Raw genomic sequence first — 22779 nt, forward strand, 5'->3', positions numbered from 1 at the left:
CATCCCATAAACTTCGCTACCCTTCATCTTAATATTTAGGACATGCTCAAAATGATGAACGGAATTTATCGTCACTTGGTTGTATTGCGACTCAAATAGGGGTAGACTCAAATCACATACAGTATGAAAGATATATGGATGTTAGCGAATCAATAAGATAGGTACATTCATTATTTCATCCGTCGTAAATCATGGAAGAAGTTAATACTAATGCCGATGCTTACTCTACCACGAAACTGGTGATCTGGTAGGGCGGATTGCGGCCGAAGCCGCGTTGAAGCCCAAAAATAGGCTGAACCAAATACGAGAGAGAATACTTCATCGTATATAGACAGCAGACAGCAGACATCAGACAGCAGACATCAGACAGCAGACATCATCACGGGTTAGATGTTACGAGCAATGTTACGAGCAAGCCTACCATAAACTTACCATAAGGTAAATACTAATACTTGCCCCCTTAACAACGTATATCAGATTATGAATCCCGGTCTATATGACAATTGATTATTCACCTTATTTACACTGATAATCCCCACTACAACCAACACCATAACCAACAAGTCTTTCTCATCGGGCTTGAAACATCGTTTATTTTGTCAGGGGTCGGTTTATGTGCCGAAGCCTTGCATCATCGTTTGCTTTTCAGGGTCTTCCGCGGAAATTCTTCGCTCTCGGCCGAACCTTTTGACCTCTGAAATCTCGTGTTTCCCACCTATAATAAACATATGGCCTAGAACATCTCGAGCATCGCAGCACCGGAGTTCGGAGCGCACATTCTCCATCGTCTGTTCATACACAAATCCTAAACAGCCTTGGCTAAATCCCAATGTTACTACTTCTCCTTCCTCGCTCTCTTCTCGTCCAGTCTTTGTCGACGTACTTTTGTGAAAATATCCAGTTTGCTCCTTCAAAAATTACAAGACAAGATAGTTACATATAGTAGCAAAATTTGCTATACCATAGACTGCTACTGCTACCGCTACTAGTTAGGCTGTTTATAGAGCCAGTCGCTGTTGGCATCAACCATAAAATTCGTAATATTAAATTCGTTCGCGACGCCGTTTGTATTACCCATGGCGCCGCTGCCGCTACCGCCTTCGTTATTCGTCGCGTTTTCCGAGCTCATTTCGATTGAATTTGGTGGACCCGAAGATGCCTCATGACTGAACGGTAACCGTGGTACGTTAAAGAAGTCGAATACGTCCAAGTACTCCAGCTCGTTTGGCGCCGGTGTGCGCGCTGGAGTTACGCTTGGTCGACGGCTCGGAGCGCCCGCCAGGTGACGTGGCTGGCGGCTAATCAAGAAGTCAAGATCGAATGCGGTCCTTCTCATGTCTGCAAGTATCTTGACCGAAGACGGTGTGATCCGCTCACCGGTCTGGCCTACTGCACGCTCGCTGTCGCTATGCTCGTCGAGAACTCGTTGGAGTAGCTGACAATACCTCCCGGCTACCGGCCAGTACCTACCCATGTCGCGCAGCGTATCGACGAGGAAGGCGATTTGTGGCGCTAATTTATGTTCTACTGTCGAGCCGTGGACGAGAAGGAGTCGGGCGGCTACCCATAACGTGAAGGCGAATGGAGGGCCGAGTTTATTTAGCATGCCGTTTTGTACTACGAACTCCCCGAGAGCGGCAATATTCTCTACGGCGCTGAGGCAACGTTGACTTGCACCATACGAAGGAGTAAATATGGGTGATCTAGTGGTCGGGTACGCGGCTGACGAATGTAATCGAATCACGGCCGTATGATAGGTAGCATGCAGCATAACCCATCCGCAGTTTAGAGTCTTGCTACCACTGGGTTGAAACAACTTAGCCATATTGCCGTATTCTCCCGGAAGACCGAATTTCCATGATGCGAGGAGGTTATCGAGTTCCTTGTATCGCAGCTGCCATTGCTCAACGTCTCCCAGCGCTCCGATGTCTACGGGCTGCTTCAGAAATTCGTGAATCTTGGATAGTATGCCGAGGATCTCAATATAGTATGAGAATGCACCCAGGTTTTCCGGCTTGTTTTGTTCATGCTCCGGGAGGTCCGGAGGACGATCTTGAGTACGAAACCACCTTGTTTCCACCTTTTGATTCTTAATCCACAGGTCATCCCTGCAGGGAAGTGTCCGGTCAATCTCCTTGTCGTTTAGAGCGAAGTCGAAGGCTGTAGCGATTGTAGCGTACCGATCCAGTAGGTATATCATCCAGAATAATCGTCGCCTTGACTCTTCTTCGATGAAATCTTTTGGCTCTGGTAAGACCATTGCTCTCAAGGTATATATCGAGGCATAACTTGGTGATACGGAGAGCGAGTTACTCTCGACAGCCAGACCTAGCTGCACGACAGAGCGTGTAATCAAAGCCATAATGTTCCAGCCTGGAGGGCCGTTACTGCTACCACATAAGTCGAGTGCCAGGATGACCAGAGCCTGTAGCGCCTTGACAGACGAATTTTCCATGCCGTAGAGGAGAACCCTCTCTTTCGAGACGTCGTGGTAATGGCGCCTTTTTTCTTCTGTGAGTCGGGCATCCGTCGAGTACCTTAGAGTAGCTGCGACAATAGAATGTAACAATACCTTATCGGTGTCGTCTAGCGTCGAGGGTCCGAATAGTGAGTCTAGGGTAGATTTCCTGTGTAGGATAGGGCACCAGGTGTTAATATGCTTGAAGTATAAATCTACTAACGCGTACAGGAGATCGTATGGTGGAAGATCCTGATCTGACGATATCTGTGTCTGACTCTGTGTCACGCTCATGCCGGGAGATCGAACTGGCTGTTGTTGCGACTGTCCGTAATATTCCTGAGCCGTGGGACCCGGTTGAAGGCCAGGTCCTAACTGATTAGAGGGAGAGATGCCAGCCATAGGCATCTGTGATTGGAAGCCATCATGCACAGAGTGAATTGACGGGGTCGGAGGAGGTAAGCCAAAGTCGACATGTTGTGACGTCGTAGGAAACGTAGAAGGCTTCTGTAAAAACAATGCGGTCTCAGCTTGGGGAGTCCTAATAGATTCGCCAGGCCGGAACAGCGACGTTGGCTCACGCGGCGTGCCATGGTCGCTTGGTAGACTTGAGTTGCTGTTGCGCACGCTCGGGGCAATATTGTGGTGAGCGTGGTTGATAAAGGATGTCTGCAAGATCTCGGAATGAGATCTTAGTATCTCCTCAAGCTTATCGAGTCTCTGCTCCAGCTCCCGGCCGTAGCCAGCTCTCAAACCGGGTTTCTTGCGTTCCCGATATTCGCAAAAGACAGAATTTCGCCTGCACCAACCACATGATGGTTGTCCACGATCGCATTTTACCTTTGAAAGAGTAAGTACATATATCTAGATTTGCTAAGCGGGAAATGCCGGGTAGTAGGTTTATATGAAGGTAAAGGTGAAGGTGATTAAAACAAACCTTTCTTTGCTTGCAAGTTTCACAACTTCAATTTAGCATATATATGTTAGCGTATTTCGTTCGATGTGAGACGATAAATAAGACGATATAAATGTATAAGACCAGTCGATATGCGGTAATGAGCTGATAGGGGAAAAGGGTTGGGGGATGCGATGATCTGAATGCGGAGATGAGGAGATGAGGGATATCAGATGGATCAGACATCGACAGGCCAAGACCAAAGCAATTGGAGAATGGAGAATGGAGAATAGAGAATAGATCATACTAAAGTCTGTCGGATAATAATAATAATAATAATAATAAGAACAGTAACTTGAAATTCATTGGATAAGAAAAATACAAACTCACGAGACGGAAATTGGTCTCTTGCGTTTCCCGTTACGCACAGCGCCGGTACTGTCGTGGTCGTCGTCTTGATCATTCTCGTCCCCGCTCTGCAGGGCGTTATTACCGTCGTCGCTGTCGGGTTCCTGTTTGCTGTGTAGCGACACGTGGTTCTGCTGCTGGGGTCCGGATACAGCTCCGTTCTGAGATTGAGCAGCTTGCATCATGTCTCGGTATCAATTACAAACTTTGGACCTCTGCGACTCGGGGTTTGTGGGCGACAGCATCGCGAGCTGGCTCTCTACTTCGGGGTAATGTTGAGTAGAGGAGAGACGTGTGTTAAGTGGAAGGGGGCTGGCCGAGCTAGTTGTGCCTCGGCTGGGGTCTCGAATACTTTTTTTTTTCCTCTCTATTTTAGGTCTTGGGGGAATTGTGGATTATGGGGGGATGGAAAAAGAGGGAAAAATTGATTCGCAAAATAATAGTCACGCCAAGATAAAATTCTAGAGGCTCGTGAGTGCTAATTACGAAATATCAGAGTACTAAACCCTGAATGGACTCGACTCGTTCATGGGGTATCAAGCTCTTGTAGCTTTTGTAGCTCTTGTAGTACCTAACTAGTCATGTAGACACGATATAATAGGCGGTCTGGTATTAACTGCGATGGAGCCATAGGAGAGACGGAGGGTAATAGATCGGTCGATGGTGGGTGTCCGAAGAATACCGGACGACGATAATTACTGGCTGTTTCTAAGAGTACTGTTACAAAACCTATCAACTGAGACTTTGGAGATTTAGACGGGCAGTTATAATTAGGTATAGGTATAATCAAGCCGTCGAGAATATAAATGCCCGTATACGATAGTTTCGTATCACATTTTCCCTAATTTTCCTAGCTTCTTTACCAACCTAGAGAGGATCGTTACTAACATTTGCGGGGGAAATCAGTAGATGGGACTGGCTGAGATGTCAAGCCCAGAAGCGTGGAGGAAAAAGTTGGGGAGGCCAAGAAGGGAAAGGGTGTCAGGAAGTGGAGGAATTCAGATGCGGAGACCAATGATATATTCTCTGCCGGGGTATTTCTTGGTTATTTACAGGGATGTTCCCTTCATCACACGTAGTCCCCTGAGGCCCTGTCGTTTGTAAATTGCGACTATGTGAAATCTTGTAGAAAATCCCACGAATATTCTCGTACTATATCGTGTTTGCTTCAAACTCGAGTCAACATTTTACATAATTCGAAATTTATATTCTTTATACCTAGGTAAGCAAGTATAATTCATACTAAGCTTTATATAGTTATATATATATATGGCAATATACAGCATGTATTGGACGCGAACGCTCCTATCCAAGATCCAAGATACCTTCCTAACGCGCAAGTCCCGACCCAGCAGCCATTACATGCAAGTCGACCATTACTACATTAGGCGGATAACCCTCCGTAGGATTCCGTTCCAATATCGGCAGTATTCACCGGATTTTCAACATATGTCCAACTGCCGATATTTCATTTCATGCTTCCCTCACCCTCCTATTTCTAGGATTTTCCTGCGCCCAGCATTCACTTGAGTAAGTATGGCTAAGGATGATATGGGTGTGAGTATGAGTATGAGTATTCTGGTCGTTCAAATTTATGCCTTTTCTTTTCTAGGCGCTCGTAGCCATGTTTTTTACGCCCTCTGTCAGATGATCTACGAGGCTAGTTTTTCTTCTCGGTAGGTTCCGCCTCCGCTTTCTGGGCATCGGGTAGCCCTGTTGCGTTCTGCAATATACTCGCCGGCGGCGGACTTAATAGATAGTCCGACGGAATCAGCTTCGATCTAGCGGTAGGGTTCAAGGTAAGGCCAAAGCCAGGCTTATCGAGGTCGGCCGCAGTTAGGAAACCTTTTGTCGGAATAGGTTCGTCGAGGAAAAGGTCGCCGAAGACCGGTAAAACACTCTTTCCGTCAGGAGAGTTGGCTAAATACTCTTGGAAGGGAGTATTAGGTTGAGATATGACGAAGTGGTAGCTATAAGGTCCACTAGCATGAGGCACGACAGGAATATCGTAGGCGGCAGCCATAGCAGAGACCTTGAGAAGCTCTGTCATGCCGCCGAGCCACATGACGTCGGGTTGGATGATATCGAGATTGCGCCCCTCGATCAACTTACGGAATCCGTACCTCGAGTACTCGTGTTCTCCCGTTGTGAACTTGAGCGTAGGATGCGCCCTCTTGATCTGCTCGAAGCCGTCGGTATCATCTGGGGACAAGCATTCCTCCCACCAGTTGATGTTCAAGTCTTCACACTTCTTAGCGATCTCGATAGTGTACGACACGTTCAAGCTCATGTAGCAATCGACCATTATGGGGAAATCTGGCCCTACACTCTCGCGATGCTTGCGGAGGAACTCTATGTTCTTCCTCAGACCCTCATGGCCGTCGGCCGGGCAGAACGGAAGTGGAACTTTGGCTCCCCAGAATCCCATCGCCTTCGCAGCAATCGGCTCTGGTCCCGTGCAATAAAAGTCTATCCGCTCCCGTGCCGCGCCGCCGATGAGCTTATATACGGGCTCATTTCTTAGCTTGCCGATCAAGTCCCAAAGAGCAAGGTCGATAACAGAAATGATAGCTATCGGTAGTCCTTTACGGCCGTAAAACATAGAGGCTCGGTACATCTGTTCGAATAGTAGGTTGGTATTTCTAGGGTCGGCACCGATCAGAAACCGCTCGAAGTGTTTGTGAACGATCCAGCAAGCTGGCGGGCCTACGTAGAAAGTATCCATTAGTCCAATGGGTAATTTTATTAATCCGCGAAACGAAATGGGAGTTCTTACCGCCAAAGCCCGTCGCGAAGCCTACCGTGCCATCGGTGGCCTCGATCTCGATAAGAAACGATCCGAGAACGTTGATACCCCAACTTGTACGCGATTTCTTATACTTGTCCCATATGGAACACGGTGTTGAGATATCCGTGTCGATCAGCCTACAGTAAGTATTGTTAATACCAGTCTCGCTGTCTTAAGGTTCTCTCGTAAGATATGTCAGCTTAGCTACTCACCAATGGCCACCCTTAACGTTGTGATAATCACCACCTATAGTAAGTTAGTTACCATATGACTGGTCATCCCCGCACATCCCCGTCTTGACATATAAGGTAGCTTGCATACCTGAGCCAACGCCGCCAATCACATACGACCTGATGGCTTTGATGGTGGGAAATTGTCTCACCGAAGCCATCGTGGGACTCTATCACCTTAGTACAAGTCGTTTCGTAGGTTTACTTCCCGCTAACTGCTAACTATACCAACAATATGTGGTCTGTTACGAGAGCGTCGTAATATAAAGACGGAGAGGGGGGGGAGAGAGTCGAGGGAGAAGGGAGGAGAAACTAAAGTAGCAGCGTCAAAGAAACACATCCACAAGCGTCGCGGCCGGAATATTAAATACGTCTAGAGCAAATTATAGTAGCGTCAAGCTCGGCTTCCCGAACAGCGACATGCCCTGGGTTTTTTTTTGAAGGCGATACCCCAAAGGCCGAGCAGGTCCGTAGGCAGCGGGGTGGCCGGGATAGCCTTGGAAGCGTTCTAGCTCGTTGCCAATAGACCCCGTTCGTCCCCATTCGTTCCTATTGTTGGTTTTCTACATGGTATAGTATATGGGTCTAGCTCGCACTTACACATGCATTACGTTTCATAAGAGGACTTGTCGTCCCTAGTCTATATGTAGATCGGTCTCCAATCGCCCGACAATAACAAACATAGCTCATCTTGAGCTCCTATCGAATAGACATCGTATCAGCACAAGTCACGAGGACGATAATATGCTGCAAGCCCATACAACCTACATACGTAGACGCATAAAAGCTTGTGTTATAGGTTAGCATTCCATATAAGTGAAGCGTCTAGGATATAAGGTGGTATTCCCCCGCGATTGGACTCATATATTTCCACTAATGCCAAAGTGAGGAAGATCTGGAATGAAACACGAAACACACGAGCTACGATGTATCACGGAAGCTTATAGGTAATATTATAAAAGAAACAACTGCACTTCTAACATAAAACGTCATAATTAAAATTCCACGTGTAAGATACTTATAAAAAACCAAGGAGACCCGTGCTTTCGATACCTATCTCTTGGTGAATGGCGAGGCGGGCCACCTGCGCCTTTTTAGGTGTAAACTTCAGACGAAATCTCGCTACGCATTACACCGAGATCGTGGGGTCAAGTGCTGATCGTACGCAACTGGGGTCCATAGCTCGAGACTCCATAAACTTGGACTAACCAGGTTACTATAGTAGTAACTTGGAGATGTGTGATGTTTATTCCTGTGTAGTTAGATTGAATATTTACATGTTATTAATAATTGATATACGTAGTAAGGAAGAGAAAAATTCAACTTGACGAACTACTACATTTCTATTTTCTTTCTTATGACTTATACTTCACTTATAGACAATATAAATACAACAACGACAACAACGACTAGATTAAGTTATACTAATCCTCATCACATGCCAAGGCTACTTAGTTATTTACCCCTATACCCCGCCATACTTAGAACCCTAAAAGCTCTCCTCATCTGCAGCATATTTTGAATGCTTCCGAGAAAAGAAAACCGCATCGCAGCTCGAAACTTGACCGAGCCAACTTCTTCACCACCTTCCAATTCGACCTACCGACACATTCCCTACTTTAAATATAATATACACGAAACACATACAATAAAATGCCGGCGACGAATCTGCTGCGGGGAAAAACCGCCATCATAACAGGGGGAACTACGGGTATTGGCCGAGCCATTGCCCTCGAATATCTGCGCCAGGGGTCCAACGTAGTAGTGAACCATCTAGGTCTCGAGCGCGACCAGCCTCATCTTGAATCTCTAGTCGCCGAAGCCGAATCTCTTAAGACCTCCAACATCGATTCTAACGCAACAATAGGCTCGCTCGACCATCTCGCCGGCGATGTCTCGGACCCGGCCACGGGACCCGCGCTTGTAGCTCACACCGTCTCGCGCTTCGGTCGCTTAGACATATGCGTGAGCAATGCGGGAATCTGCCAATTCGCGGAATTTCTAACTTTAACCGGGGACCTGTGGTCGCGGACGGTACGCACGAATCTCGACGGGGCGTTTTACGTCGTGCAAGCTGCAGCTCGACAGATGGCATCTCAAGAGCCGTTACCCTCGTCCTCTTCTTCGTGGGGAAAACCACAACGCGGGTCCATCATCGGACTAAGTTCCATCTCGGCGTTGGTAGGCGGCGGGCAGCAGACGCATTACACGCCGACGAAAGCCGGGGTGCTATCGCTGATGCAGAGCTGCGCGGTGGCGTTAGGTACGCACGGAATTCGGTGCAATGCGCTGCTTCCGGGAACGATTCGGACGCAGCTCAACGATGAAGATCTGGCTGATGATGCGAAGCGCGCTTATATGGAGGGTCGTATTCCGCTGGGACGCACCGGTGACCCCCGCGATATGGCGGGACCGGCCGTCTTCCTCGCCTCCGATGAGCTGAGCGGTTATGTGACCGGTTCGCAGCTACTGGTTGATGGTGGTTTATTTGTTAATCTACAGTGACGAAATACCGGTCGACAACTATAATATACCTACACATCCATATATCCACCATCATCGGGAATCCGGGCCCCTGTTCCTATTCTCGCCCTTCATCTTAAACCGTGCATATTCGCCTTACCAGCATGCATCCAACCAACCATTGGTAGTAACTAGGACTAGGCTAGCAGTTAGGCGAACACGTACCTATTTCAAGCACATACGTATTTGTGTAAGTGTGTATGCGCGAAGATGCCGAGAAGAGTGGGTGAATAACAAGGCGCTTATGTGGAAGCGTCGCAGATCGCGGTGGCAAATGTGACATATTCGAACAATAAGATCGAGATGTGGGCTGATCCGGGAGTTCAAGTTGATTAAAACGTTGATTTGAGGCTCAAAAAGTAGGGTCGGGAGACGATATATTGAAGGTCTGCGTGACTATGATTGGTGTTAGAATATAGTTATGTGTTAACATTCGTCGAGATGATACTTACCGACCTATTAGCAAAGCAATAGTCAGAGTTGAGATATCCCAGAGGCTCATCAATGCAACATCAAAAGCATTTCTCTCCAAAGCTGAGAATTTGCCGGTTTAAAATGCCGAAGTAGTAAATGTTACATGGAAACTGCCTTGCTATACAAATCATATTACACAGTTAAGACTTAATAGTAGTTAAGTTGTAAAAATGCTTCATTAAAAGAACCTGATTATATCGGTTTTATATCAATAACGCCACCTAATGCACAATATATCCAACAGTATTTAGATAGACACAAGCTCCGTCGAACCCCAATAACGACATCCCTAGCGATACCAGAACGAATGCCCCTTTCTACAGCATGATTACATGCGCGAAGAGTATATAGTGATAAAATAAAAATAAAAATAAAAATAGTAGAATGGAAGAGATGGTAAATGTAATAACAATGGTATCATGAGAATGTTCCCTCTAAAAAGTAAACCCGGTTCGTGATATTCGTAAAATCATGCAGTGAGCTCAAGGGGCCGTTCCTCAGCAGGGCTGAATACGGCGCAGTCCTGAGCTTCTTCCAAGCTCAGCTTGGGCATATCGGAAAGACGCGGCTTTTGCGTCTTGTTTTTCTTCCTGCGCTCCATCTCGCGCTCGATTCCGTGGTTTACAGCATCCAGAACTGTATTTACGGTGACGCGAGGCTTATAGGCCGGTTCGGTGCCATCCTGGTAGACACCAGTCTTGACCAGGATGCTATACCAGTCATTCTCGGCCTTCTCGTTGTATTGGTTGGTTCCTCGGATATCGCTCTCGGGGGTATCGCCGACGAAGTAAACAGTCTCCGGGGCTTTGTTTAGGCGATGCTGGTTCATGCGCCATCGCTTTAACAGGCGTGTGGCAAACTCAAAAGTTCCGATCTGAGGCTTGCCAAAGGCGTGAGTCTCCAATGTCTTACCCTTGGTGACCTCTTTGAACGTGTATTCGACGATACCCCGTAAGGCTCCCATGCCGAGGCGCACGTTGTCGTGTGCGGCAGACCAGACCACGTCGTTGTGAGAGAAGAAGATCGGTGGACCCTCGTCAAAGGTCTCAGAGAGAGTTCCGATGCGGCCACCCTTGGACATAGCTAGGTCTAAGATGATCTGCAGGTCTCCCGCCCAATCACGTGAATCGGCAAAGACGAAGATAGCTTCGATAGTGACTTTGCTGAAGTCACGCTCCTTTGAGTTTTGGTGTTCCTCAGGTGTCAGTTTGCGGAACGGCGTCGTAGCAGCATCGGCCTTGATGATGTCGCCGGGGGTGACGACGTCCTTAAAGCCGTAGCCTTGAGCGACGGTACGGCACTTCTCGCCTTCGCCACCCACGACCAGGACTGTATTGTACTTGTTGGCCATCTCGGACATGGGCGTATGTCCGCAGATGAACTGAGCCGGGGAGATCTCAATGTCCAGCTGGCTGGAGAGATCACCACAACGCTCAGCTTCGCTCTTGCCGCCGCCGTTGGTCAAAAAGATATACGGACTGCATTAATCAGTATAAATCATTCGAATTTTATATTGATGTTTCCAGTATTGGACTTAAATGGTACTTACATCTTGACTCCGTATTTGTTATTGCCGTTTAAGACTTTCATAGCCTGGACGGCTTCGGGGATGGGACGGCCACCTCGGACTAGGACGCCGTCGATGTCGAAGGCGAAGGCGAAGCTGTCGGCGACGAACTCTTCGTCGATAGGAGGAGAGATGGGAGAGATAGCAGCGTCTGATTCCGGGGTTGTAGACGTGGCGCTAGCGGCTGGGCTTAGCGACGGGGCCGTCTCCGAGTCGGACGGGCTGGTAGCCGGAGAACCGACGAGAAGCTTGCGGGCAAGATCGGTTCGGGCCGTTTCGATCTCGTCGACAAAGCTGCCGCGGTGGAAAGTAGGTTGTTGCGGTTCCAAAGACATGGTGAAAGAAGAGAAATTGTAATGATCGAACTCTACACGCGATATAAAAGCAAATAGGTAACTGTGGACTTAAAAAAGACCAGTCAAGGCGGTTGTTGATTTTGTTGTTGAATGTCTTGTAGATTTTACTCTTCAAGACGAAGGATACTTGAGATCCTGTTGAATAGCTGATGTGTTGATTGAAGAAGAAAAACTAGATATATTCTCGAGAAGCTGGGTAAGGGGATATATATATTTACATAAACTACCCGGCATCGAGGAATAGTGGTTCTATCTGGTACATCTTGAGGTAAGAGTAAACACATACCGTCATTTGATAACATCGACAAAGCAGCAGGAACGCATACCGTCAACGATTCCTTGACATGTACAATGATGTGTGATATGTGGCTACGTACTAGCTCAGATGTACCATGATAAAAGTGTGGATGGGGGCGTGTTTGCTGTGTGGATCCGGCCTTATACTAACCGGCTACGGTACTACCTTACAGGGTATAGTTAGTACTTGTATAAAATACTACATAACTGACTTATACACGGTAATGTGTACAAATAGACAAGAAGTCAAGCTAGAAAGGCAAACGGCTCGGTTATCGCTTCGTCAGGTACGTATATACTCACCACATGTATATACATGATGAGATTTGAGTCGGCGAGCGCGGAAAGCCAATGGAAAATAATGTACTTGGGTATTTTGGCATATGAACGACAAATCTAACCTATTAGATTCGAAGTATTGTCTCACTACTTGCCAACGTCAGCCTTGTGTGTGTCTGGCGTTACCGACCTGTAACATCGAGATATACTCTGTCTCTTGTTCTTTACAGGAGGCGAAGTACGAGTTGCCAGATAGTATATTGTACTTACGCATGGTAAAATAAGAATTCGCGAATGAGATGAGAGAACCGGTTACTAACTTTACAAGGATCGAAAATCAGGGTCTTTCTCTTTCTCCTTTGTTCTTCGCTTGGGCTGCCGAACCTGGCAAGGTCGGACCTCGTCACGGCTTGGAAGCATCGAGCAACCCGACAAGTCTTCGTGGTGTGCAGAACCAACGACGTTAGCCTCACCAGGTATGGATGACGCTGTGTCCGAAAAGGGTTATGATCTGTGACGTTGGACGCCGCGCTTAGCAGTGCTATCTATCCGGCTTTCTGCGCCGGACGCTAGTTCGCATGTTCGCATACTGTACGAAGATGTAATCGTGCTTTTGTCGATGCTTAGAATTAATAAACCATTGTATCATCTAGGATGTTACTTTGTAATATTCTCCGACCTTGAGAACCCGTCAGCCCGCCTCGCGGGCTGTCATCGGGATAATTACTAGCGATGCATGTATATAGCCCCAAATAGTCTAAATAGCATCAGGCTGGATATATTGGGTTACATAAGGCCAAACGAGAACCCTACAACTTATGTAGGGATAGCCCGAGTAGGCAGGCGAGTGACCAACTTGGTTTAGAGCTTGAGGCACGTGTAAGCCGACTCTTCACTTCTTCGCTCTAAGTTGATGAGACGTGACGGCTGCGGTGCTATTACTCGGCCCGTAATATAGACCATCCAGGCCTGAAGCGAAAAGTAAGCGAGCGCCCCGTATCCCTTTCATCAATGTTGGGTTGGTCGACACGACAAGTCATGAATATGGCTGAAGTCTACAACGACGTATCAATCCGTCAAAAGCCGCCGTTTCGTGTTGCTTTCTTCCGTTACATAACCCGGGGGAGGCCTTACCCAAGAGACGCACGATGCAAGGATATCTGATAGATCGGACCGAGAAGCCAGGCTTCTGGATGCTTGGATGTTGCAATGGTTCTCTAGGCGATCTTATCATATTCTATCTTCTGTATCTGAGAGCGCGTCTACGAGTATCTCTCCACTGAAATTATATAAATCTGGTACGACATGGCGGTTAAAGAAGGATATAGATATCCACAGTAATTATAGACACTGTCTCTTTTGATTGTTCAGGTGCAACGTATAATATGACTTGATTGGATTGTGATGGTTTGTAATAAAGATGTGAAGGTGTTATCGAGCGATTAGAGAAAAGTAAAAGTCAGATAGCCGCAGAAATACTGACGTCAAGCGCAGCTGTATAAGTGGATACTTTAGTGGGACTCTTAATTCTTTTTTTTTTTTTTTTTTTAATACATTATTCTTGTGCCTGTTCGGCCATTTTAACCCCTGATCCCTCTCGGCAGCATTAGCCACCCTTTGGCCGAACACATACCCCCCCTCCCCCTTCGCCCCCCTTTTTTTCTCTTTACCCCTCAATCAAAAGAACGTAGCAATACCTATACAAGTCTGTGCCCCCCAAAATGCCCCCCATTCTGCTATTCCAAGACTTCAGATTCCCCTGGAGATCCATTGGCATAACCAATTAGCCATCCATCAGCCACTACATTCGATATAGCTTGATATAGTCGATATACGTACACGGCTCCCCTGGAGCTACGGATGCCCACATAAGGTAAGCGACGGGTCAATCAGCCTGTGAACGGTGTTACGACGGCGGTTATAACGGAAGGGAACATCTCACATTTCCGACTTTGTTAACAATCATCCATGCCTAGACCATATAGACCGGCTTAAATTCGATAGTAACATGTTTATGTTCATATGGTTTACTTACAGGCATCTCTCCCTCTCTTAGATTAGGCGTCTAAGTATGTAAGGGCCCATTCATGAAAGAATACATCCCTACGCCTGACGTGCTTTCGTAGTGTATCGAGCAGGCTACATGTATTTATTTCTAGACATACTTTTGAAAAATAATACAAGAACACTAGATGATGATATACAGAGGAAGATTCCCGTCATCCTCTCTATCTTGCGTTAGTATCTTGACTCTTATCAAATTGTTAACTATAGAGTGGTATATGATTAGGACTTATACGGTCAAGACCATGTAGATAGTAAAAGGACGACTAAAAGTAAAACGCTCTGAATAGATAAGTTGATCATCACAGCAATACCCACCGATGCTCGTGTCGATATCCATATTCTACTCCTCCCCCGGACCCGTATTCTAGTGTAGCCCCGACTTCCCCATGTCTCCGGTTCAGGTAGCAGCCGTCGGGCTCGGTTTCAACACTTGATAGGCCCTACCGACATCCTCACTTACAATTCGAATCCACCCTCAGCTTGCAATAGTGTAGATCTTTGGGGAAGGAAATCCACAAGGATCGAGGATCGAGGATCGGTTTAGTATTATTATCCAAACAGGGAACCCATGAAGAGAAGAAAGGCATATGATTATACAATGTCATTAGTGCGGCATTCTAACGTTGGAGGTTAAAGATAATCGACTTGTGCGGATTACTATAAGCAGCTAAGATCTGACTGCTCGAGTCTAAAATTTTACTTAGTTAATATTCTCTGACCTGTCTGTTTCTTGATACTTGTGGGGTTTGTTACTCATCAAAGCTATCAGCCAGCATTGTCCTAGCATAGTCATCTATCATATCTTTGTCAGAATCATGCGACTAGAGATCCACGTAAAACCCACAATAGAAATCGGTTGGCTCGAATAGAACGAAACGTTACGAGTAAGGAAGCCTATCATTGTTTAACGACTCGAGCCCAGTAGTTTGGATTGCCCTACTAGGCGACATGTTGCATCCACCCATGTTTACATTGGCAGCTAAGTAATATTATCTAACCGTCACATGAGGAGTTTAACATCGTGCTTCAGATATATGTAAGATTATGAGTCAAAAAAAGAATTCAGACCTATACTTGAATCGTACTGAAGACGGCGACTAGAAAAAATGTCAAAACTCTAATCTCCGTTAGATCTAATTATTTGTCCTATTTCAGTTGGACTGTCTAAGCTGTATATAAAATGCCACCATATCATGCACAGTGACGTCCCGTAGGAAGATAGTATCTGCAGACGCGGAATTGGTGCGGTAGGTCATATCTTAAACGTAAGGAACCCGTATAGCTCCCATCACCGTCATTAACCTATCATATGAAGCATGATTATATGCAGAATACGTTATTATAATTGCTAGTCTAGTGATTAAAGCTAAGTCGTATTATCATGTAGCATGTGGCATGTGTTATGTGGTTTGTATATGGTGCGGGGCCAGGGGGGGCTGAGATCCCTCCCCGTTGCGAATCTCCCCTTTGTGATGCTCTTAAAATATTCAATGGTTGGTTAGTCATTTCGCATGTAGGCTGTTGACTAGCCTAATGTTGGTGCTAATAAGATAAGAAGAGCCATTGGTGATGTGTGTAGTGGGTGTAGGACATGTTTACAGTCAGGAAAATAGGTAATCATACCTTTCTTTAACTAATGCATGTGAAAGTCACCTCCCTTGAAGCCAAGAAAAGCCAGTTGCTAATTTCCCTTCTTGTAGCTGCTTGATGACGACTTCACCACGACCGTGCCACAGAGTAGCATGGGAAGACAGTCAAAGAGCGGAGTACGGCAAATTCATTACAATATATCTATTCCTCTCCGAACTCTTTCACTTTTTTATTGTTCTTCTGATGAATGCAAACATCCATACCATCCATACGTAGTATCCATAGGTCCGACACCCTTGTCTGTTGACTCCCATGTAGTCATCTCATCATCCAATAGCAGGGGGGTTAACTTGTATAGAAATTACAAACAACCAATAAGAATCGCCAGAAGACAATAGTATAGCGATATGGTGATAGGGTGTACAAAGATACTGCGTTCTACATGTGGCGAGCCGATCGTTTCCTGCTGGAATGCCACATGGCCAGACGATAAGGCATAAGATCTACGCCATCCCCCTCCCAAACCCCAAGTTGTCGTCGATCTCATCTTGATTTTTTTTTCCTGGTACATGCTGGATGGATGAGAAGCCATTCAAAGGAACATTCCGCTCTCATTACATAGAAAACCATTTTCCCGCAGAGCCGCCGCCACTACCAACACGCCCTGACAGCTTGAGCAGTAAACACGATGACGATCTACCCTGATCTACCCGCTCGAACGTTGCTTTTTTTTTCTCTCTTCTTAGTTTCGCACCTATTGCATGGATGTATGGATGCATGCACATACTTCTGAGTCATCACATATCAAGACAGGGTTCTAAGTCGACGACTTATCTTCACCAACCCTGCTTTCCTGCTTGTCTGCTTGCACGTATTAGAATGGCCGAACGGATTCATCGATACGTGTTGGATCCAAAGGCTAGCTGACACGGTATAAGCGGTGAGGGCGTAACAACGACTGCGACGACAATAAACGTTCTGTGGTATGAGACGGTAGTATTAAAACAGGCAGCTGAATGCGAAATAGTTCAATTAACCAGATATTGCATTGGTGGTAAGATGCTTACCGGTAGAATCAGTAAAAAGCGACGGTAATGGGGGATTACGGTAGTTCTAGAAGCCACAAGGCCATAAGGTCACATAGGGGTCCATTTTCAGTTGGATATTATATCTAGAAGACCGTGGAGCTGCCTATTCCATGGCCCATCTAAGCAACCCGGACACTTTGATCTGACATTGTAGTTGGGGATATTCATTCTAGGCTGTCTCTTTGATTTTATATATTTCTCATGATGCTATATCGAGCAGACTTGACTGGCATGGTCGACTACGCAGGTGACCTTAGGCGTTTGTATACATACTATAGATCGGTTGGGAATTCCAAGAGTGAAGAGTGACATATATTAGAGTAACATATATCTCGGTACCTGAGGTATCATGATATCTCGACTCCTTTGCTAAAGTACCTTACCCATGTCTAAACGAATTACTGATCGGATCAGTATCCGAAATCAGGCCATTGCGTTTCCAGAACGTAGCATTAAGTACTTGCCTTATGTATGTACGAATATGTAGATGTATTAATCGGTCTAATTTCTTACCTCTCCATCTGTAAGTAAGGGTCACAGCATCGACGCCTTACATCCCCGGGCTGTCTTACCAAACCAACACTGAATGGCCTTTCTCTATCACAAGTAATCTATCCACCAACCATACCCCTTAAGCAAAATTCCACTCGCGGTCGAATCGAATAAAGCCTTATATTGGTATAATGGTAGTACCCGGCAACCGTGATGACCTCATCTTGCTCGCCGTCTTATCAAAAGCAAATTCGATAAACAAACATTTTAATTCGTTCGTATTTACGAGCATATCCCTAAAAGGTAGGTAAACTCACAAAAAGCCAGCAGGAAAAAAAAGAACCATCTGTCCCGCCTATCGACTTTTCGCCCGACATGCCGAGTGGTGAATAGATGCACTGCCGAACGAAAGGGAGACAAGATCTGCAATGTTGAACTGCTGTTGTTGAAACCAAATGATGCAAATGAAGCCATCACCATAACCCGAAGGGATCCCTCCCTCTATTTATTTTGTATGCGGAAGCCATCCGAAAACTCCCCAATGCTACCCAGCTTGCATTCGTGCCATCTCATACGTACACTAGCCGCCCATGTCGCCCCCGTGTTGCTTGCTGCAGCGCAAGGGGCAAACAACATAAGGAACTGCGCCTTCACCTAAATTTATCCTTCACACTGAAGGGGTGTGCGGCCTCGTCACGGCTGCACCGTCGAGGATGCATCTCGACGTCATTGTCTCTCTTCCCACGGAAGGGAATATGTCCCTACCCAGTCGGAGACCTCTGCGCGCAGCTGCACAATTTCGGAGTCTTCTTCGCCGGTGCCAAGGTAGTCAAAGAAGAACTTAAGCTTATATTTCTCGCCCTTCTCCTCAGCCGCGGTGCGCGCCGCCTTGTCCACCCTAGCGGCAATGGCTACGGAGCGGTCGATAATGTCGGCCACTCTAACAAAGTCGCTCTCAACGAAGCCTCGTGTCGTCATTGCCGGCGTACCTATCCGTAGGCCGCCGGGGATCATCGCCGACTTGTCGCCGGGGACCGTGTTCTTGTTGCTGGCCACGCCGACCAGCTCTAACACTCGCTCGACGCGGGCACCATCGACGCCCTGCGGTTTCAGGTCTACAAGTACAAGGTGGTTATCCGTGCCGCCGCTTACAAGCTTGTATCCGAGACCGCCGTTGGATTTGGATTCGCCTAGACGATTCGCGAGAGCCTGTGAATTCACTAGGACCTGTTCCTGGTAGGCTCGGAACTCGGGTGTCTGCGCCTGTTTTAACGCAACGGCTAACGCCGTGATGGTGTGGTTATGAGGACCGCCTTGGTGACCAGGAAATACTGAAGCATTTATAGGATTCTCAAGGTTATACTTTATCTCCTCCTTGGTCTTGGGGTTAACCTTTCTCACGCCTCTTCTAAAGAAGATTATAGCACCTCGGGGACCGCGTAAGCTCTTGTGACTCGTAGTCGTTACGATATCTGCAAAGCTAAAAGGACTGGGTATAACCTTGGCTGCAATCATACCCGAGATATGGGCGATGTCGGCTAGTAAATATGCATTTACCTTATCGCACGTCTCCTTAATAGCCTTGTAGTCGATAAACCTGCCGTAGGCGCTGGCTCCGGCAACAATAATCTTAGGTCGGTATACTTGAGCTAATTCGTCGAGCTTCTGGTAGTCGATTAAGCCGGTCTCTTCGTTCAACCGGTAAGGGACCGTCTCGAAGTACTTGGACACGGCTGAGATCTTCTTGGTAGGTGTTTGGTAACCGTGAGAGAGGTGACCTCCGTGAGGAAGATCCAATCCCATAAGCCGGTCGTGAGTGTCCATCAAGGCCGAGTAAACGTATAGATTTGCGGGTGCACCAGAGAGTGCTATTCATCGAGGCGAATTACTACAGGTTAGCCCTGATGACAGTTTGGCTATGTGACTAGTTAAAGTAGACTTACGCTGAACATTGACACCCCATTCCTTTTCATCTAAGCCAAATGTCTCCAAAGCTCTTTGTTGACATAGTCTTTCGGACTGGTCGATGAATTCGTTGCCTGCATAATATCTCGCCCCAGGATATCCCTCCGAGTACTTATCTATGGGTTTAGGTTAGCTCGGTTTTGTTGGATTTAACTATTGGAATATTGTCGTGACGTTTCGTACTTTGCATTACACTTCCTAGCGCTTCGAGAACGGCTTGCGAAGTGAAGTTTTCGGAGGGAATTAGATTGATGAAGTGCTTTTGCCTATCTTTTTCCTGTTGACATGATTTATTCCTTAGTATTTAATATAATATATGATAATATATACACATAATGACAGGATACAGGATAGTCTACCTTTTCGATGATATCGAATACGGCCGGGTCAGCCTCTTGAAGATGGGCCGATAACAACTGTGTAAATGAATTAGTATCGCTTCATAATACAAGCGATTGACGATAAAACAATCAATTCGTAATCGCTTAGAGGCTATTGCATACTCGTTGCTGGACGTCTAATGTAGCAGACGATTGAGCTCTTCTCGTCGCATATTGAAGCGTAATTGGCGTCGACCATCTCGACAACGAACGAAGAGCAACCGAAGTGCCTCGGATTCGAAGGGCAGGTAAAGACATGGTCAATTGGTCATTAATTGACTTGTAATTGATTTGAATTAGAATGACCTGCACTTTAAAATATTACAAATAAAGTTTATATGCCGTCATATCATAATTGGAATAAAGGAAAGAATTTACTAAATAATTCTGAGCTGATAGGAAATAATCATCCTATCGTGAGCTCGCCATTCAGAAGCTTCAGTCTATCTATTAGTTATTTATTAAAGGCTAACCGAATGCTAGACCCCACTAACCCGCTAACCGACAAACCGCTATTACATAGATAACAAACACTATCTGACTATCTACTCCGAGCGGCGGGGTTTTTTATTTAATATCAATCACCTAGAACCGCGTATAGATAGCGCAGGGAACTCCGATTCTTATATAAGTCAAATTGCGTAATTGCACACCTTGATCTTAATATAGTATAGTCCTACACGTGATTATGCAGTTTGGCTATGAATTTCGATCCTCCAATTTTTTTTCTTTCTTCCTTTTTTTCCCTTTCTTCTATATCAACTAAATTGGGCGTGACGAGCTCCGCTTCAATAACATATTCGGATTTCCGCTGTTTGTTCTTACGAATATCCAGCGGGAGCATGCTGATATGTCTCGGGCGGCACCTCACCACCTTTAACGGGACAATTTGAAGACATCTGATCCAATGTAGTTGGTCTTGTTTACTTGGCTATCCGCTTTTTATTTTATTTTTGTTAGGTAGTTCCTTGTTATTTTCTTAGCCTTTTAATTTAAGCGTCTAGATAGTAAATAAGATCCTTGGCTTTTACTATTAACAGTACTAAAATAGAGCAAGTAGTAGTAAATGACCTGGCCATCTCAGCAGCCTACACGTTTGCAGTATTTATATCTATTGACCGCTACTATGAGACTGGTATACCTATGTGGGTTGCATAATACGAAATTCGGATGGCTGCATATTGATTAGGGCTGAATCTTGATACTTGCTAATAGTTCTAGCTGCCGTTTAATTAATAGGGCTTAATACATCAAATGTAGTCAACAAAAGCTTGGAGACTCAAACATGATAACTGAGTACTTAAGATACTCTTCAGGGTATAAGTCACATTACGATAGGAAGTTGGACTAGAAATAAGGCGTCAAGATCATTGATTCCGTTTTCATTGCCATACATGCAAAAGCCCGGCGGTAGAAGCATTACGACCGAAGGGCGCAAGGAAATAGAGACCCAACCATTTACTCCGAATGCAGCCGTCTCAGATTCTTGTAGTCCATATGACGATACCTCTAGCTCTCCTATGTAGCTGGATCGTTTGCATATGGTAACGCATCCCCTAGTTTTCCGCTTATGCCTCCTCCTCACCCGCCAGCGCGTTTCGCTTCGCCGCCTGCCTCTCCAACTTACGCTCACGAGCAGCCTTGTTCTTCTGTCTCTTGGCGTCCATCTCATCCTGGAGCGCACGCTCACGAGCCTTCTCGGCCTTGGCACGGTGGATCTGCATAGAAAATTAGACACGAATGCCCATAGACAATTTTCCATTGAGAAAAAAAGAATTCATGGGGGGAAACGTACGTGTTCAACTAGCGCTCGCTTGTGCTTGAAGGCGTTACCCTTGCTGGAATGGTACAGCTCGTGGTAGAGGTGCTTATCGATCTTGCCGCTGGCACGGTACTTGACTAGAAGACGTCGGAGGACTCGTAGGCGTCGCATCCATAGAACTTGTCTATCGCACAGTTAGCCGATGTTCCGTTGCTATCCGATCATTCGTTTATTCCCTATTTAAAAGGTGGGAAAGTTATGATTAAACATACTGAGGCATGCGAGCATCGGCGGTACCCTTTCGCTTACCGAAACCTCGGTGTCGGCCATCTCGTCGGGCGAGGTTCAGTTCACGGGCGCGGGATCGGGAGTGCATGGTAACGGGCTTGCGGATGATGAGGCCATCGCTGACGAGTTTTCGGATGGTCTGACGGGAGTTGGCGTTGGAGATCTCATTAACCTCGTTGGGGTCGAGCCAGATCTTGCGCTGACCGCATCCGATGACGGACGCCGCAAGGCGCTTCTGAGTGCGAAGATTGACCCTGTAAAGTAAAATTAATTAGCTTAATGTCTGTTAATGGTTGCGTGGTGATGCGTTGGTAGGCGATAGGTGGTATGTAGTGTGTAATGTGTATTGCTATAATCGATGACGCTGCCCTCGAGATAATCGCGTAAACTCGACCAACAAACGAAATCGAATAGGATGTCGAAAATAGAAAAAAAAGACTCCTTCGAAAAGAATCCTTCATCAATGCGGAATTATTTGTAAATCAGTTTGACTTACATCTTGAATGCGAACGTCGGTTGATGGTCGAAAATTTGCTATTCGGTTAGTAAGGTGTGGAAGGGTTGAAGTTGAATTGAGAGCCCCCTCTCGGATCTTTGCACAATCGAGAATTTCTGAATCAGAGAATCAGAATAGGCTCTAAGGAAATTTTGTGGACTGTAAGGACCCAATTTGGTGTAAGCGAGAGGGCAACAAGATCACCTGACCTTATCAGTTATCTATAATGGTTTGTGTACATAGCTTTTCGCACAGGATCGTACTAACCATTATTACAGATGTGTTATTGAATTTGTGAGGTTACTTAAGGTACTTCGGTACCACTTATCAACTAAGATTCCTTTACTTCGTACATGCACCACATAAACTTACATTC

General features: G+C 46.2%; 6 protein-coding genes across 7 annotated transcripts; 1 reads left to right on the forward strand and 5 right to left on the reverse strand.

Moving 5' to 3' along the window:
- Positions 1–985: 985 nt before the first annotated feature.
- GL218_01052 (uncharacterized protein) lies at positions 986–3946 on the reverse strand (the record flags this gene model as incomplete). The annotated part of the gene is made up of 2 exons (XM_033577499.1): positions 986–3257; positions 3744–3946. The coding sequence occupies 2 exons, from the start codon at positions 3944–3946 to the stop codon at positions 986–988; spliced, it is 2475 nt and encodes an 824-aa protein (XP_033438076.1).
- Positions 3947–5421: 1475 nt separating this feature from the next.
- On the reverse strand, positions 5422–6940 carry GL218_01053 (L-rhamnonate dehydratase; the record flags this gene model as incomplete). The annotated part of the gene is made up of 4 exons (XM_033577500.1): positions 5422–6467; positions 6538–6686; positions 6762–6795; positions 6871–6940. The coding sequence occupies 4 exons, from the start codon at positions 6938–6940 to the stop codon at positions 5422–5424; spliced, it is 1299 nt and encodes a 432-aa protein (XP_033438077.1).
- Positions 6941–8432: 1492 nt separating this feature from the next.
- Positions 8433–9284, forward strand: GL218_01054 (L-rhamnose-1-dehydrogenase; the record flags this gene model as incomplete). Its single annotated transcript, XM_033577501.1, has 1 exon — positions 8433–9284. One exon carries the CDS (start codon positions 8433–8435, stop codon positions 9282–9284), a length of 852 nt encoding a protein of 283 aa, XP_033438078.1.
- Positions 9285–10245: 961 nt separating this feature from the next.
- GL218_01055 (putative CDP-alcohol phosphatidyltransferase class-I family protein C22A12.08c) lies at positions 10246–11678 on the reverse strand (the record flags this gene model as incomplete). Its single annotated transcript, XM_033577502.1, has 2 exons — positions 10246–11254; positions 11326–11678. 2 exons carry the CDS (start codon positions 11676–11678, stop codon positions 10246–10248), a joined length of 1362 nt encoding a protein of 453 aa, XP_033438079.1.
- A 6560-nt stretch (positions 11679–18238) lies between these two features.
- On the reverse strand, positions 18239–20115 carry GL218_01056 (putative serine hydroxymethyltransferase, mitochondrial; the record flags this gene model as incomplete). 2 transcript variants are annotated; one of them, XM_033577504.1, is made up of 5 exons in its annotated part: positions 18239–19380; positions 19456–19593; positions 19661–19754; positions 19837–19893; positions 19981–20115. In XM_033577504.1, the coding sequence occupies 5 exons, from the start codon at positions 20113–20115 to the stop codon at positions 18239–18241; spliced, it is 1566 nt and encodes a 521-aa protein (XP_033438190.1). The 2 variants fall into 2 exon arrangements, with proteins under 2 accessions (XP_033438190.1, XP_033438191.1); XM_033577503.1 differs by having other exon boundaries at positions 20009–20056.
- A 1310-nt stretch (positions 20116–21425) lies between these two features.
- GL218_01057 (60S ribosomal protein L19-2) lies at positions 21426–22673 on the reverse strand (the record flags this gene model as incomplete). Its single annotated transcript, XM_033577505.1, has 5 exons — positions 21426–21575; positions 21653–21803; positions 21892–22161; positions 22404–22441; positions 22671–22673. The coding sequence occupies 5 exons, from the start codon at positions 22671–22673 to the stop codon at positions 21426–21428; spliced, it is 612 nt and encodes a 203-aa protein (XP_033438192.1).
- Between the last annotated feature and the right edge of the window lie 106 nt (positions 22674–22779).

This window comes from Daldinia childiae, assembly GCF_008694065.1.
Source record: "Daldinia childiae strain JS-1345 chromosome Unknown Scaffold2, whole genome shotgun sequence".
Lineage (NCBI taxonomy): Eukaryota > Fungi > Ascomycota > Sordariomycetes > Xylariales > Hypoxylaceae > Daldinia > Daldinia childiae.